This window comes from Camelus dromedarius, chromosome 5 (genome assembly GCF_036321535.1).
Source record: "Camelus dromedarius isolate mCamDro1 chromosome 5, mCamDro1.pat, whole genome shotgun sequence".
In the NCBI taxonomy this organism is placed as follows: domain Eukaryota; kingdom Metazoa; phylum Chordata; class Mammalia; order Artiodactyla; family Camelidae; genus Camelus; species Camelus dromedarius.
This window is the reverse complement of record NC_087440.1, coordinates 11,370,383-11,388,660: the sequence shown is the minus strand read 5'-3', so window position 1 is coordinate 11,388,660 and position 18,278 is coordinate 11,370,383. Positions and strand designations below refer to the sequence as shown.

Genomic DNA, 18,278 nt, shown 5'->3' with positions numbered 1-18,278 from the left:
GTCTAAATATTTATATTACCTTGAAAGATGTTATATATGTCCCTAAAACTGAGGCAAAGAATTATAGAAGGGAATTAGTTAAATAACTTACTTTTTACCTTCAAAAGATTCCATCTGAACAATAGGCATTAACTGCATTAAGAATATGACTTACAACAGGCACATTTTCATAACTCAATCTAAAGTGAAAGAGCCAAAGGTCAGGGTATAAGATGCTGCTGTATTGCCAGTTCCTTAAATACTGTTTGGCACATGGCTGCACTCAATAAATGTTTGTTGAATGACTAATAATTAGATGGATATGAAAGACTTCAATAAGAAGTTTCACTGTTTCTATAATATAAAATTTGTACCACTGTAAGTAAAAATCTTAACATGCTCCTGCTTTTTTATGTATGGCTCAATCTCCCACTCCTAAAGATCTAAAAAATGTCATATGCATTTTGGAGTATTTGAGACATCAACAAATCTCCTTAAAGTTATTTTTTTTTTGTCTTTTACTTAATGATGAAAGATGGTATTTATTTTTTGGATTACTGTGCTCAAGGCCCTAGGTCTAAGAAAATACTAGACATAACAGCCGATCTTACAAAAAAGTTTCTTGAGTTATACACAAATATATTCAAAACTTGAGATTCAGGGTCTGAGAACAAGCCATTAGATAAAGTGTGGTCACAGGAATCCTAAGTCACCTATCAATGTATTCATCATACAGTTCTTACCAGTTTCTGGCTGACAGAATGTATACTGGCTGCTAGAGGAAGAGCCCATGTTAAACTCTTCTGGACTCTGTGCTTCTTTAACAACTATAGCTTCTTCTTGATTTCCAATTTCTTCTAGCTTAGGTGGCTCAAGGGTAACAATATCAGAGTCATCACTGACAGTTCCAAAATAGAGATTGTCCTCAGGTAATTTTTCTTCCTCTCCCTGAAGAATCGATTTTAGAGACAAATTCAACAATTAGTTATGGGCCTTATATTTTCTAGGCAATTCCAAGGATATAACAGTACTTAAGTGACAAGGTAATTGGGTTTAAAATAAAAGATATGAGTCCTGCCCAATAGGAAAGAATTAATTCCTCAATAGCAGTGCTCATCCTTTAGTGTGAAAACACCACCAAACCCACTGACAACTCTGTCTCTCATAATTTGATCAAACTGCTATCTACCACTGGGGCTTCAGAAGCTAAAATACAAACCCACCTTTCCTACTCAATGTCCACAGAAAGGAGAGGATTCATTTCTCACCAGTTCTATGGGTTTATTTGGGTGTAACTATAATCAGGGAACCCATAAAATACTGATTAGATTTTCTGATAAACTTCAAGAGCTATGCCAAGTAAAGATTATCCAGCTATGTAGTGTTATCTAGAAGTCAAGTAAAATGCCAAAGGACAAGATTTAGTTTGTTCTCAAATCTTAAAACTAACCTTCATTTTAGACATAAACCCTTAATTTCTCAATATAATTCAAGAATGCAACACATTTCCAGAGAAAATATTATAGGTTAAGTAAATAGGTCTTTAACACATTACCAAAAAATTGTGTTTCTAAGTTAAAAGACAGCTCACTTAGGTAGGAGTTTAAAATAGAAGCCAACTTTAATCTTAAAAGTGACCAAACTGTGGAATTTCAAAGTTTTCAATGGAAGTTATTTATAATTCAGATAGACACAGAATGCACAACTAGAAATGGAAGCTTTAATTAGTATTCTCTAAGGAATATGGTTTCTCATGTATCCACAGAGTAAAACACAAGGTTACCTCAAGTGCTGACTTCATTTCCTCCAAAGCTGGATAAGCAGTTCCTTCTGTCACCATGGTGCCATTTTGGCTGCTCTCTGATGTGAAGCAAAGATCAACTTAATTATACTTCATCAGCTTTCAGTAGTCTGTGTGTGTTATAATATGGGCAGATAACTCTATTCCTAATTTTTTAAGTGGATTTAGAAACACTACATGTAATTATATGCTAATTATAACAGTCAACTCTATTGTTTCTGAAAGATCTCTGTATTTCAAATATAACTATTTGGAAAATGTCGGGATAATTTTAGATACTGAACTGAACTCATACAAAAATCTACTGAAAATTATAATCTAAATAAACATAATCTCTGTATAACATTATCTACTACAGATCTACAGATCTACATTATCTACTACTATTAATAAGGAAAATCAATTCTGAAATTACAAAAAAGATTTAACTCCAAAATAACAGGAAAAGAAAAAAAGAAACTCCATTTACATACATTATATAGTCACTAACAGAACAGTAATTTGGAGGGAAAACTCATCAACAAAGGTGGACTTGGGTCCAAGGGCTCCTGAGAACTACGGAAACTATTTTTTAACGTGTGAATATATTCATTTCTTGGGAGAGACCATCCATAGCTTTTAGATTCTCAAAGAGATCTCAGACCCATGAAAGATGAGAATCACTGTTTAAATGATAATAACAACCAACACACAGGCTGAAAACAAGATTAACAGGTATAATCTTTTATATTTCAGGCCTTGACATAGCTGCTTTATTCTCCTAAGGGAGAAATGTTTTGTTTACATTTTAATGCAATTTTAAGAAGTAAGTTAAATATGAAGATGAATACACATTCTTTGGGTTCCTTAATTCTCTACATAATTAATGTGGGCATCAAATCCCACAGAAGTATATATAACATCAATGTAATATGGTAGTTAAATACCATTTACTACCCATAACCAAAAGTACTCTGAAAGTGGTAACTGGAGACAGTTTAGTGATGAATTAATAAGTAATGAATTAATAATTCTGTATATCCTAGTCTTAATCAAGACTAGTAATATTTAGCTACTGGTTACACTAGTAGTATCAAAGAGTGGTACAGATACCCAAGTATGTCCTATAGATGCTAGCTTTCGCCTGGGCAGTCTGGTGCCACTGGGGTCTGTAGGCCTGCCCACCTAATCCACACTAGAATTTTAGTCTTTTGGTGACCTGATCATTTAGACTAGCCAAAAAGGCTGCCCACCTAGAAAGAAGGCAAGATTCATATTGTCACTCACACATCCTATTAAAAAAAAAAAGACTTCTTTACATCTTACCTCCCTGCTCTAACTGCAGTACCTGCAGCTCCTCTTGTGATAAAGATGAACATTCTGGGTTGAGCTCACAGCTGTCACCGGCTGTACCATGTTCAGAATTCACCACCTCTATATCAGACCCCTAGGGGAAAAGCGGTAATCAGTTATTTGTCTATCAGCTGCTCAGAGCTGGATCTGACCACATGCAGATGTTCCCATTATTAAAAGTCAGATGCTGCTATCTATTCCGACTATCTTTTGTTCAATTTATTCCATAAAACCTATGGGAGGGAAACAGAAGGAGCCAAAGGTTTGGATTCTAAAAGTCAGTCCAAAAGCTAAAGGCTCTAAGTAAATCTGAGTCCCAGAAGGTAAGTTTTTGCATCTGGATAATACTTGTTTCCTTCTTTAGTTCTGGGAAGTTTTCAACCACAATTTCTTCAAATATGTTTCCAATCCCCTTTTCTTTTTCTTCTCCTTCTGGGACCCCTGTTATGTGTAGATTGTCACATTTTATATTATCCCAGGGGTCTCTTATACTGCTTTTATTTTTTTTTTCATTTGTTATCTGTCTGCTGTTCTGATTGGGTGATTTCATTATTCTATCTTCCAGATAACTTATTCATTCTTCTGCATTGTTTAGTCTGCTATTGTCTTTAGTTTGGCTTTCATCTCAGGAATTGAGTTTTCTGATTTTAACTGGATCCTCTTTATAGTTTATAGTTTCTTTTTAGAGTAATCTGCATTTCTATTAGTAGCCTCTCTTAATCCCTTCAGTATTTTTATTATCTCCTTTCTGAACTCAAGTTCTGGTACACTGTTGGAAGTCTATTTCATTGTTTGTTCTTTCAGAAGATTTCTCTTGTTCTTTTAATTGGGAGTGGCTCCTCTGCTTCTTCATTTTACTTCTATTTCTCTGACTGTATGAATTTAGGAGTAACAGTTATCTACTGCGGTCTTGAAGGGTTGTTTTTATGTGGAAGTCTCCCTGTGTAGCCTGTGTGCCTCTAAATATTTTTGTTGCAAGGGCTGTTTTTAGTATGGATGGTGGCCATGTCTTTCCTCTGTGTGTGCTGGCTGTTATCCCCTTGATGGGGATGTGGTTGGTGGTCTGGTGAGCAGAGCCTGCAATGGATGTTGAGTGTGGCCTCCTCACTGCTCTGTGGTTGTCACAGCCCTGGTAGGGGCAGAGTCTGCTCCTCAGCTGTTAGAGCAGAAGCCCCCAGATCTGTTTCTGAGCTGCAGTGTGTGGTAGGTGGGACTGGAGCACTTCTGCTGGGAGAGGGACCACTGAGTATTCCTTTGCAGGAGCTGTCCACTAGGAAGTGCTCTCTGTGGTGTCACCTGTCACCGGCTGTGCAGGCTCACAAAGTAGACTGTTGTTGGCACTGCCCTCGGCCCCGCCTCAGCCATGGGAACATAGGCAGCCTCTCCTGGTGTCCCTCATGTACTGTGCTCATAGAGTGAGGACTACGTAATCAATGCATAGTCACACACCTGGACCCCTCATGGGCTACAGAGTCAGCCCAGACCCCAGCCATGCTGGACCTGCCCCAGCCATGCACCAGTATTCTGCTCAGATGTCCTGCAGGAACTGAGTTTACAAAGGCACTGGGGATAAATCTGTCAAAGCTACCTGGGACTCAGCCCAAATTTCAACCCATCTCTGCCTGGGGGCAACCTGCCAGCGACTACCCCATTTCAGAGCAAGCCAAGAAGGAAACTGCTACGGTGGTGTCCCACCCCTCCCTTCGTGAGGGGGGTAACAAAGGGGCTTCAGTGGTGCACCTGGGCTTTCTTACACATACTCCCAGTTTAAGCCCATAGTCCACTCTAGTCCCTGCAGGCTGTCTTGGGGCAGCCAACCCCAGTCCTCTCCCCGGGTCTGTCCTCTGAAGCCCGAGCTTCAGCACCCAGTCCTGGCACGCACCAGCGAGCTCGTGTCTCAGGCTGGGGCATCATGACCCTCTATGCTGGTTTCTCTGTTCCATCTGCTGCCAAGAGGCTGCTGCACTCTCCTCCAAGCCTGGAGGCTCCCCTTCTGTCCCAGCTGATCTCCCCACTGGTGACAGGCTCCCCAGGGTGAGGGGACTCTTCCTCTTTCACTGCTCCCTCCTGGGCGGGGCACAGGTCCTGTTCCAATTCTGGTTCTTTTTTTTTTTTACTACCCGTTTACATGGAGATTTTTCCTGTAGCTCCAGTTGTATAAGATCTGCCAGAGTTCAGCAGGTATTCTGTGAGAACTGTCCCACACGGAGAAGCATTTTTGATGTTCGTGGGAGAGGGTGAGCTCCGCGTCCTTGTAGCCTGTCATCTTGAAGCCCCCCTTCGAGAGGATTACAGAGGCTAAGTTTCTAGACTTAGCTATTTCTATTAATTTGCTTCTACTCAACATTTATGGAACTACTCTAGGTAAGGCACTTCACTAGGTGTCACTGGGTATAAAAATTTCAAATCTAAAATTCAATTTCACAGCCTATTCAGAGAACAGCCACAAGCAAATAACTACTTATGCCACTATAAAACTAAAAAAGGTTAAGGGCAAGAATTAAAATGAACCTATCAGATTAATGGAGTAAACTTTTCTTATCAAATTTTAGACTATTCTTTTTTCTTCCAAGGTTGGCCTTCCCACTTTGATGTCAGACTGTCTTTTCTTTAATAAAATAGTGGATCTTAGGGAGTTTTCCCCTCATCATAACTAGCTTAGTCACTAATGTTTCTGACTCCAGGCTCCTCCTTCAATTTTTCCTATAATTTATTGGCCCATGAAATCAAAATGTCTGAGTTCTCCTGATACACATAACTCAAAACAGCAAAAATGAAGAGAAGTCATTAAAGGAGTGGGTTCTGAGTTGAGTCCTAAAGAGAATATAAGACTTTGACATTGCCTAAGGTGGCAAGAAAATGCTAGTAGGAGACACCAGGTTAGGTGTGAGTTGTGAACTATAAGGGAGACCAGTTCTGAATGGCAGCAATGGGAAAGGAAAAGCAAATCCATGCAAGAGATATTAGCAAGAAAGAGTAGAACCTGATAACTAGACAATGAGGTAAGAGGGATAAAAGTACAAACATGATCAACTCTGTGACAAGGCATCTCTAATACAGAACACCCAAATGACACACTCGGCTAAGTGCCAGAGAGGTTTGCCATCTCACTTCATACTGCAGACTCCACAGCTGCCCTGCTCCTGTACTGTTAATTACCCTTGAAGAAGTTGTTGCTATTAGAGCTGATCTAAGCTTTGGAGAAAAACAGGTTAAAAATAGAAGTTACTTACTACAAAAAAAAATGAAAAAAAAAAAACCCCACATCAATCTCAACTGGTATAGCTGCTGTTAAATTTTGAAACTTTCTTGCAGGAAAAGCAATCCTGTTTGTTAATGGGATATTTTCTAGAAGACATGACTAACCAATGGTCTAAACCTTAAATTACCAAAGTAATTGTAAAAAATACCATTTAAAATTTTTACTGATGAAGGAAAACAAGTGAAGCTTAAGAGATCCTAAAAACAAACAAGAAAACTATAGATAAATTCATTAAAACTTTAAAAAGACATAGAGGGTTTTTACCTTATTGCTTCTATTCATCAGTTTTATTTTTCTATAATTAACATGTATTACTAGTGTGAGAAAATAAATTGTTTCTTACATATCAGTTATGTGACATCATAGTTCTATAATGAAATTCATTTTCTGACAGAGTTCTAGCCATAGTCCTTTTCCTGTCAGGTTCTGCAATAATATAACGTAACATAACACAGGTGGAACACATGTTCTCCATGCTCCTTTCTAATCTGTTTAAATGTAGGCTCTGATATTTTTTCGTTATATGTCGGTCAAATTAAATTACTTAACCTAAGTTTTGGGTTTTCTCAACTATGAAATAAGTATGAATGAAAACAATCTATATCACAGAAGGTTGTTTAAAATCATATGAGAAAGTAAGTAAAGCACAAGGCCTGATCAACAATAAACCCTCAATATTTGCCTAATGTCTCAAAGCTGAGCAAAGCAATGAATAATAATGTGGAAGATGCTGGCTCATGAAGTATTTTCAGCAGTGAAGTGTAATGTGGGGGAGAAAATGTCCAAGCTACAGACAATGGAAACTCAAGCTTAAATGTAGAAAAATACTGGCCTCAGTGAATCCAGTTTACATCACTGTTAAAACTGTAATATTATAAACTGCCTTATAAAAAGCATTAAATAGCATACCTCATGATTGATGACAGTCCAACCACAAGATGAGTCACTGTCACTGGAATTTTCAGACATTTTTCAGGTCTACAAATACAAAAACATATTTACATGTGGGACACACTTTTTAAAAATTCTATAGGAAGCACTATATATGACCCAAGTACAAGAAGTGGCTTACTGCCGTCCAGGTGAAATGGAGACAACCCACCCAGAGACTTACCATACAGGACATGCTTGCACACCTGTATGAACAAATACAACCAGACTCTTAAGATGAGATCTCCCTGAGCCAGAATAGTCTAGACAGTCATATTGTTGGAATGAAAAAGCAAGCTGGGTATGAAAGAAAATACAGGATTTGGCCAAGCAGAACCAGAAAGAAAAGAGAACAATTTGTGAGGAAGTCAACAGTTGAGAAAATGATGAATGGGAAACAGAGAGCAAGAGCCTATGTCTTCAATGTGGTGGGAAAATGATGGCTGAAGAAACCACGTGGGGAAAATGGAAGAGTTCCAAGACCAAGCAAAATTAAGTCTACTGTGTTGTCAACATGAAACATATTTTCAAGCAGGGGAGGAACACGATCAAACGGTTTTTAGGAAAATAAAGTCGGTAATACTTCACTTAGATTAAAACAGGGGAAGAAAAAGACCAGAAGCTGGTTAGAAACGTGTGGTCATTGGCTACTACCTAGACAGGCTCACGTCCTCAGCCAGCACACATTGGTCACTCTGCCTGGTTCATTCTACCCTATCTGAAACTCCTATTTAAACTTCAAAACCAAGCTCATTAAAGTAAATAGTATCTTACTGACTTCATTCTATGCAAGTAAGTCTTACAAGTGCTTCTATTACTGCGAATTTACTCAAAACCCCTTATATTCAAGTTGATGGTTAGTGTTCTAACAGAATTCCACTGCAGACAATTAGATATGGAACCAGTGCACAAATGAGAACTGGCAAAAAATATACATTTGAACTTTCCATTAGTCATTCTGGAAACTCTTGTAAATTAATATTTTAAAAAGAGAAGATACAAAGAGGTGGCTGGTCACAAACAGTATAAAACTTAGCATGTTTTCAGACAAATTACTCAAAATCTAACATAAAGATGACTGTGTGACTTTTAATGTCATGCTAGAACATTTTATAAGTTCACCTCAGGTCATTTGATTGTTTGATTTCCTATTTATAACTGATTATAGGAACCAGGCAGTTTCTAACTCCATAAATTTAAAGGTAAATTTGTACAAAACAAAACAAAACAAAAAAAATAACAGTGAAATAAAAAAATTTTTTTCTGTCCAGTAGAGAATACTATCCCAAAGGCTACAGTTTAAATACCCTCTAGGATATTAACCAATTTTATAGCTTAGCAATTTTATTTCAGTATTCCTTATTTAAACTGACTACATAAAGCCCAACTTCTCATCAAACCAGTTTTTATGAGTGTAAAAAAAAAACTCTGATATGTCACTATCTGTATTTGAATTGTTTGATAACAGTCTGAAAGTTCTGGGTGGATATATGAGACTACACAAAGACTGAGCAATAAACTTCGCAGGAGGAAAGGAGAATGGTCTGAGAAGGCTTTATAGATGAGGCTGTCATGTTTTTAGACATGCTAGACAGCATGTTTTTTTAACTGAATTAGTTGCCGAATTTTTTAGATTGAGAGATACTACAAAAAAATAAATAAATAAAGTTCTAGTTCCTCATTACTGGGCTGGGGGGGTGGATATGATACTGGAAGGATTTCCCAAGAGGTAATGGAAACAAAAGCAGAAAAAAAATAAAGAATAAGAAAGCTGTAAGAAAGGTGATTAATCTAGTATGAGTAAAGCATTAAAAAATGAGATACCTGAAAATCAGAATCTTTAAAAGAGCACAAATTAAAATAAGGAAGCAACTAACGGGCTCTATACTTGTGGGATACAATGCAATATTCTGTGAAAAAGATGAGCACCTAAATTTAACTAGTATTGAGGGGGAGAGGGTAAAGAGGATGGGGAGGAGTTAGGAGAAATTTGAGAAGACAGGAAAGATTTTTAAAGGATTGAATAACCAAATATAGAAGGGAGAAAGCATAGGGTATTCTGGTTTAAGTGGCTGGGTAATTGGAGAAACCATTCTATATAGAACAAAAAGTAGGTAAGGCTTTGAGATTACGAAAATTGGCTGAAGTCTAAAAATGTATTCATTCTTTACCATGTGAAAGCTCTTCTCCCCCTTGCAAGACCTCGGCTCTCAGCCTTCTCCAGTAGCCCACATTCTCAGTGCTGCGGCTCCATCTCACACACAGCTCCCTCCGGATTTACCAGTGTTTCATCTTCTTAACAACCTTCCAAACTTCCTGGGCTGCAAGACCCAGTCAGGGATATTTAATGTGTATCTATCTCCTACCCTTATCTAGGTAATTTCCACTTAAAACAGTTCTTTTAAAGAGACAAATTCTAGCTTTTGTTTTCTAAAACTCTAATTGCTCAGGCAATGAAATAAACACAGACAACATTTCAAAAAAAAGTTACATACATTGCTAAACTGGGACTTTAGCATATCTGAAATATTCCTCAAATATAGGAGCCCACTTTAATCAGATCTAAGTTTAATTCTTTGTTTACTTGTCCTAGACGAAGAACAAGCTTGACATCTAGCCCAAATGAGGGAAAAAAGATTGACCGTAACACCACTGTAACAGTTTGGATAAGCAAAATTCACAGCCCTACTACAGAACTCTCTTAAATCAGCTGTTTTCAAAAAGCTGGGTGCATGCACAGCAATTAAAGCAAGATTTTAAAAAGTAAATTTCTGAGCCCCAACCTAGACACACTGTCTCTGAAAGCTGCCACTGTGTTTGAACCTACTCACTACACCCAGTTATCTTCCTAAAATGATAGTATTATTTCTCACTCCTTAAAAATGTTAAGATTTTTTAGTACTGTCTTCAGGAGAATACCCACAAGCCATAAATATCGAGTGTTTTGTCTCTAGCATCTAATCCTCTCTTGCTCAGTTCCCTCCCTTTTCCCTCTACCTTTTCAATTCCCCTAAAAAGTTTGGCTTTCTCTTAACTTTAGTGCTTTGAATATTCTGATCTCAGTTCCCCACCCCGTTACCTCCACCCAAACTCCTGTGCCCACCCTTCCCATCTCAACTAAGGCATCACCTTCTTTGTGAACCACTCCCTGACCATTCTACTACTTAGAACACTGTGCTATAATTGCTTGTTTACTTGCCTGTTAACACATTCAATAAAGAAAAAAGGTAACATTTCTGGGTCATGATGCAGTTAGTGACACTTATACATTGTTCCTCAAGGAGCTGAAAATTCTAGAGGAACTCATGAGATTCCTCTCCCCATTATTTTGGCCACAGGTAAATGTCTAAACCTGTCCCACTTTGAGGGCTTTACTAATAATAACTTAGAACTAAGCAGACTTTATGGGAAAGTTACAAAGGCACAATCATACAAAGTTACAAAGGTAAGAGGACTTTATGAAGATGATCAACTTGAAGCTCTTTTCTAAACTCAGCTTTCTTTTATTCCTCAGGGTAGTTCCTTTACCCAAATCTCGAGTCACATTTCCCGACTGCCTTTTGGATGACCACTCATAGTGAAGGAGGATTAATAAAATGGCCACATTTAGGCTAACAGATTGCTTATTCTTATGCTTGCCCTAAAAACTGACTGACCAGTTGCTACTCACAGCTCCAGGCCCGTTGTTAAAGCTATTAATTTTACTGTTTCTGCTTTATTCCAGTAATCAAAAGTAATAATCATACTTGGTTTCTGAGTTGTTCTGCAGGGAGAAAGTCATGGAACTGTAACCTTACAAAACAGGCTCAATACCAAGAAGACCACACCTTGGACACTTAACGAGATAAAGAGATGGAAAAAGTGGCAACAAACTTATAAAGAATTGGTCGCCTGGAGGCATCATGACACCACTCTTAAGTCTTATGACAAGAAAATGATTCTGTTGATCATTACCGATGCTTTATTGTTTGAGCTATGGCTATATAATCACCCCACCCCACCCCACCCTGTAGGTGGTTCACAGTTTTGAAGGCACTAGCCTGTTTTGAGTCCCCTTTGCCCAGCAAAGTAATAAAGCTGCCTCTTTTCTTCTAAGCTCCAAGACCCTGTCTCTGAGTTTCAATTTGGTTTGTCAGGGACGGGGGCTGATCTTTTGGCAACAGTAGGTTTCTCAGGCATTTCAAATACAGTATCTACAAAACTAAGATCATCTTCCTGCTGCACTTTCTATTTTTGGTATCTCACAGACTAGCATTAGCCAAAAATAATATGGCTGCAAGCAAAAGTCACCAGACATGAGGTCAAAAATCCTAGATTTAGGATAACTACATTTGGGATAACTTAAACTTCGCCTTGACCCCAAGACCCAAGCCCAACTTCATCCTTTCCCACTTCAATTACTGTGACAGCTCTTTAACAGACCTCTGCTTGCAATTTCAAATTCCCCTCCAGTCACTTCTTCACCGGGCTGCCCATACTAAGTTTATCCTAAAACATAAATCTGACCACTTCATCACTTAATCACTTAAAACTGGTCTCCACTGCCTTCAAGATAAAATCCAAACTCCTGGCCTCTCTTACTCCCTCATATTCTGAGATGGCCCATACTCTATCTATGGAGTGCACATCATTCTAAACAAATCTACTTTCACTCAAAACAAAACAAAACAAAACAAAACAAAAATCTCCTATAAGAGCTTTCAGAATGGAGATAAATCATTTAAATTGACTCTCACTTCGTAAGAAACCCTATAGAACATTTCTTCACAACGTGTAAGATTTAATTTGTAGAATTCTATGGAAGAGAATTTGACACTAAGTATTATAAACATATGGTTTCAATACAGAATTTGGCACATGGTCATATTAGGATGTAAATTTAGTGCATGGATTCTCACATTTCATTAACAAAGCTACTTATGGTAGAAGGACTGTACCACACAAGTATGATCACACTCTTCAGCAAACAGGAGGCCTACAGTTAATACCATTTTTAAATTCATCCCTTTATCCATCTTTCATTCAATATTTACTGAGCTCTTAGCACATGCGAGGTACTGAAAATATACCAATGTACAAAACACATTAGAGTCTTGGGGCTGGGGCTTAAATTCTATCGGTAATTGATTATGTTGAACTTTATCTGAGCCCTGTGCTCCAGGAAAGCAAGGAAGATTGAGAAATTTCCCTATTCTGTTTTGTGTTGGGACAAATAGCTAACTGTGAAAGGACCAACCTGTTCTCACAAAATCCTAAGACTCACTTCCACCCATCCTGAGTCCCTTGTTTACCTGCCTCTATAAAACTCCTTGGTTTTCTTCCTCTTTGAGATATTCATGAATGAACTTTCCCTACTGCAATACTCTGAATTAAAAATCATCAACTGTCTTGTGCATTTCATCTTTCACACTGGAGTCATCCAATAAACAACATAAACAGGTAGAGTATATGGTGTATTTGATGGTATTATTTCCTACTATGGAGAAAGCCTGGGAAAAGAGAATAGAAATTGCTGGGTTGGAGGAGCTTAATTCTAAAAAGATGATCAGCAAAAGCTTCCTCAAGAAGGTACACGTAAGCAAAGATTTGAATGGGTGAGCGAATTACTGTGCAGTTAACTCAGGGGACAGTTTTTCAGACCAAAGGAAAGGTAGGTACAAAGTTGGAACCAAGCCCCTATCTCTGAGAAACAACAAGGAGGCTGTGTAGTCAGAGAGCAGTGGCCCAGCAGGAACGTGGGAAGAGGTGAGGACAGAGAGAGAATGGAGAGGGAGACAAATGAAGGCCTTATAGATCCTAAGACCTTTTATACTTAAGTGAAACTAAAAGTCACAGAAGAATTTTGAGGAAAGGATTAAGAAAGATCACACTGACTGCCGTACTGAGACAGCACTGTGAGGGAACAAAGGCAGAAGACCATTTGCAAAGCTACTATAATAATCCAGGTGAGATGATGGTAATTTGGACCAGGATGGTGGCAAAGACAGTGAGAAGTGGACAAATTATCCATACATCTTCAAGGTATAGCCAACGGGACTTCCTGATGTACTAAATATCAGGTATGAGGCATAATCCCTGTCCTAAACAAATAGAAGAGTAGCATGGCCATTGAGACAGGAAGACTTCAAAAACAGCCGATTATGAAAGGAAAATTGATAATTGGGTTGAGGGCATATCGTATTTGAGACAGCTATTATCACTTCCAAGTAGAAATATCTAGTAGGTAGCTGAAGACTGAATTAAGAGAAAGTTTGGGGCTTAAAACATAATTTAAAACACTTTAGGTCACAGCTGTCAAAACTAATAACACAGCAACTATTTAATTTTACCTCACAAAGTACAACTGGAGTGACTGTTACCTGATATGGTGCCCCTCATCGTTCCTGAGTAGCTACATTTTTACTATGCAGAGGGTAAGGTTTCTGTTGTTGTATCTTCTAGAATTGGACATGATGGAGAAGAATGGGGGCATTGTTCTCCCACACGTCTACAATTCCAACGTAAGCGAACCAATGGGCTGTGAGCAAAAGTCCCCAAAATGCTGCTGCACTGTAAAGGTGATCAAAGATGAGTCAGTCAGGCTAGACAGCTTTCAAGAACCTATTTCTATAATGCTTTTCAAAGGCTCTGGAACTTTTATCTCCCCCAAAGGATATGAAAATGCCTGCATTTGAGTTAGTTGGAGAAAGGAAAGAGGATCCAAGATCCCAACTAATAAAAACATTCAAGATGTCCTTTATATTATATATTTGGTCCAAGAACAACCCTACAGATATAAACAAGCAGGATATGTAGTAATTCAGTTGCTGGTGAGTACTGTGGAGAAACATAAAGCAAGGGGGAAAACTGAATGCAGGGAGTAGGGGTGGTACTAGTATTTTAAGTAAGGTTGTTAAGGGAGGCCTCCCACCAACATGAGGTTACCTATTTCTCCACAATCTCATCAACAAAGTAACAACCATCTTTAACTTCTGATCATGCCATGAGCCAAAACAAAAAATCAAGAAAGAAAAACAAAAAAACTCCCTATTTTAGTATGTTCTTCCCAAGACTTAGGGGGGTTGTGCATCTTTTCCTGTTTACTGGCTATCCTTATTTTATTTTCTGTGAATTCTCTGATGTTCCTATGTTCACTTTCCGACTGGGCTACCTTTGCTGATTTTCAGAAATTCTTTTAAACTGGGTCATGAATGAATTCACTGCTTTATCTACTGCAAATATATTTTTCTAGCATGCTTCAACTTAAAAAAAATCTTCTATCATAGATATGTTTTTTTTCTGGGCTTTTTTTTTTATCATAGATATGTTTTTAAACTTTATCCAGTCAAATGTTGAGGATGGAGAATTGGGTGTCTTTTATACCATCTACATTTTACATTTTGCTTTAGAAGTCTTTCCTACTCCCAAAATTGTAAATTATTCTATTTTCTACTAATACTTTTTCAGAATTTTGGTTTTTACATTCAGCTATTTAATCTATGCATCCAGATTTGTTTCCCTCTTAGTGTGAGGCAGAAATTATGTCAATTATTAAATACTCCATACTTTTCCTATGATTTAAAATGCCACTTTTTGTCACATTAAGTCCCATACTTTTATGAATCAGTTTCTATAGTCTCTATTCAGTTTCAATGATCTATATTCCAGCACCAAAACAATGATGCTGTTTTAATTACTATGGGACGCCTCACTTTCTACAGTGCCATTTTTCAACTCTTTCCTTGGCCCCTCCCTAAACACACACAATGATGCTAACTAACACTTACATACAGGCAACAATGAAATTGATTGCAGGTTACATACAATACTTAGTCCAAGTGCTAGGATTTTTTTACTTCCCACTCAAAAGTCCCCTATGATGTTGAGAATAAGTATTCTGTACAATAAAGTCAAACTCCTCAGAGTGACATCCAAATGCTTCCACCATCTGGCTTTAACCTAGCTTGCAATCGATTAGTTCTCTCCTACAGAACTATCTCACCTGATCAAAGTAATCTACTTGCTACAAGTATAGGAGGACGGCCCTACCTCCATGTCTCCACTTACTCAAGCCACACTTTCTGGAATGCTTTCCTCCTTCCTTTCTTCAGATTTCTAGCCTTCCCCTGAATGTACACAGCATTTACTTCTTACTTCTTAGCATAACTAGCCTAATGGGAGCTTCCATTACTTTTTTCCATGAGCTACTTTACTAATTAGTATTAAGTTCAAAGCTTTGGTAAGGAGCTCCAATTTTACTTTTAATGTCTTTATAACAGCATAAAAAATTTAACTGTTCTCTACTAGTCAGAAGAAGTCATATAATACATACATAATAAACTCTCAACTTTAATCATTTAATATTCTATTTTATCTACAGAAAAGGACATACAAGCATTTACTCAGATTAGGAACTAAACATAAATAGTAATGAACTTCAGGTCTAATTTCAGGTCTAGCCCCACCCTTAAGCTTGCCTCAAACATACCACAATCACAGATGTTTTTATTCCTGCCTATTTTCAAAAGGGATCTAGGGACGCTAAAAATCAGCAACCACCACAACGAAGGGGTTGAAACAGAAAAGCTTAAGAAATCCACTATTGCCTAACAATTTCACCCATAGCTATGTGTGGCAAGTAGTTGCTCACTTCAGTTTCCTATTAAAAAGTCTCCAGTAGCAAGGAAGGAAAATCTGATGATGCCCAATGCCACACTACCCTAGTGGTGTGGCCCATTAGTGTACTTCTCACTCTTAAAAGACCTCTGACCAAAGCCTAACAATCCATCAAGCAAGAGGAAAGTCTCCAGCTGGCACCTATGTACTACTTCGTCTTACTTTCAGCAGTCAGACAGTGATGCTCTTGTGTGTCTATCGGGAGACCGGCCTCCCTGATGTACTACTGAAGGTGATCTCAATATAGCATTAAAGGTACTGAAGTCTAGTTCACATCTACACAAAGGCACTTGACCCTTCAATTGTGTAGCACAGACAGTTCCCATAAAAGTACCATGCCTAACCTTACCCTCAACCTAAATTTTTCTTTGTTGTGATGTCTGATCTACCATGTTAACAAATCAGCAAATTAAAAAAAAAAAACAAACAAAAAACCTATTGGAATCATCCTCTTATTGAAACGTTGTTAAGCACAAGGCAGACACATTTTCAAGCATCTTCTCTGTAAGAATCATCAGCAGAAATTTCTTTCTTTCTGATGGTACTGTTAGAATAACTGAGCTTATCCTGAGAAGTTGGCTAAGGTAATTGAAGAGTTTTTCTTCTTAATACCCAGCCTTACTAAGAGTTTAAGCTCTTATAGTGTATAATCTGAGAGAAATACCTTCATTTGTGGTCCATTTCATAACTCCTACCTGTGTTCCCTTTATCTCATTTTTCTACTTCTGTTACCTTGCTGCAATTTTATCTACCTCTATAAACTGCTTCAACCCTTCTGGCATTCATTTATTTACATTCATTCATCAAATATTTACTGAACACCAACTACATAACAATGCTCTAGATTCTTTTGGTTATTAACCTTTAGGGCTCAAAACAGGTTTTGAGGATTAGGCAACATGCAAGGTTAGTACACACAGAAGTAAAATGTGCAGATTAAGAGCGGGGAGGGCATTTTAGTCAAAATGAATGAGTATGTACACAACAACAAAAAGCATGGGCAGAGAAAGTCTTCCTCAATAGCAGGACTGCAGTCTACATTTGCTGCAAATTTGATTTAAACGCTTCTGGGATATATCCTTCCAATTTTATATACGTAGGCAGTGGGATCAACCAGTTCCTTAAGTCTTCCTACTGTGCTGTTTAACAATTTTTTTAAATTATTCAAAAATGACTTTGATGACTATATAATATACTGTTAGCTTTATTATAGTTCATTCCCCTAATAATGGATGCTTAGGTTATTTATGGGTTTTTATCACAATGAAAAATAATGATGTAGAAAAAAGTCATCTAAGACTTTCACTGTCTAAGTAATTAAGCATCTAAAACTGTTACTAACTAATACTATTACACTATGCTTTATAATTTGGCACAAATTCACATTTTAAACAGTACTGTGACATAAATACTTCTGGAGGTAAATGGAGAGAAATATGTCTCTTTGGGGAACTAAAGGGTCTTCAATCCTGTTCACTGTGGGAGGGAAGAACCTTCCACTGTGTTGCTTTCTTTTTTCCAAATAGTCTCATCTTAAGTGAAGGCTCAGTTTCTATATATATATATATATATATATTTTTTTTTTTTTAAACATCTATAATGTCAATCTTATTTCAGTCCCCAAACTCTGGCAATAAATAAGCCTAGCCTAGGCGTGCCTAGTACTCATCAGGCCTTTGTGCTGTGGGAAACAAAAGTAGGGCAGTCAATTCCAAGGCTTATTGGCTAGAACGGTCAAGTAAACCCTTTATTTGAAGAACACTAAGTTTCTGTATGGCTTTTAACTGTTACAGCAGATAAATGCTACAAAATATTTTCACCAAGCACACGCCAAACTAAGCTGTTTTCCAAATAGCATCAAAAGACAGAAGATCTGACAGGCAATTCTGAATATGAAACAAAAGTGCTGGCTGCCATTCTGGCTGCTCAAAACAGCACAAAAGCTTCCTATGGTTGGTGTGAAAGGAAGAGGATGAAAGAGATGCAGAAAGATAAGAGTCACTTTCACATAAAATGCTTCTGAAATAAAAAAAGAAAGTAAATGTCACTGTTTTCTCTCTCCTGCTTCCCAAAGGGAAAAAAAAAAAATCCATTTTTTGCCAAATTGCATCACTCAGTAATCAATCTCCATTAAACTTCATAAATATGGTGTTGCAAAAGACTTTCAGTTTGATGTCATCTCTCTTGTTGGCCATGTGAAAGATTTCCACTAATATAAGGCTTCATAAAACTTTAAGACCACCTAGTAAAAATATGGCTGAGATTTAAATATACAAAATAAGACCACAAAATATACCCTCAAACAAAAGGAAAAGTTTA

The 18,278-nt window shown here is 37.6% G+C and overlaps 1 protein-coding gene across 5 annotated transcripts in view; it reads right to left on the bottom strand.

The window, feature by feature from the left end:
* Nucleotides 1–18,278, bottom strand: part of CCPG1 (cell cycle progression 1) — a 46,875-nt gene that overhangs the window by 22,383 nt on the left and 6,214 nt on the right. For 4 of the 5 annotated variants that reach the window (XM_064485576.1, XM_031453004.2, XM_064485577.1 and 1 more), the window contains exons 2-5: nucleotides 7,284–7,352; nucleotides 3,086–3,206; nucleotides 1,763–1,839; nucleotides 723–927 (exon numbers count right to left, since the gene is read on the bottom strand). In XM_064485576.1, the coding sequence (XP_064341646.1) occupies nucleotides 723–927; nucleotides 1,763–1,839; nucleotides 3,086–3,206; nucleotides 7,284–7,343 (463 nt within the window). In that variant the 5' untranslated portion in view covers nucleotides 7,344–7,352. Of the gene's footprint in view, nucleotides 1–722; nucleotides 928–1,762; nucleotides 1,840–3,085; nucleotides 3,207–7,283; nucleotides 7,353–9,475; nucleotides 9,626–18,278 lie in introns of all 5 variants that reach the window. The other variant, XM_064485575.1, reaches the window with a different exon arrangement.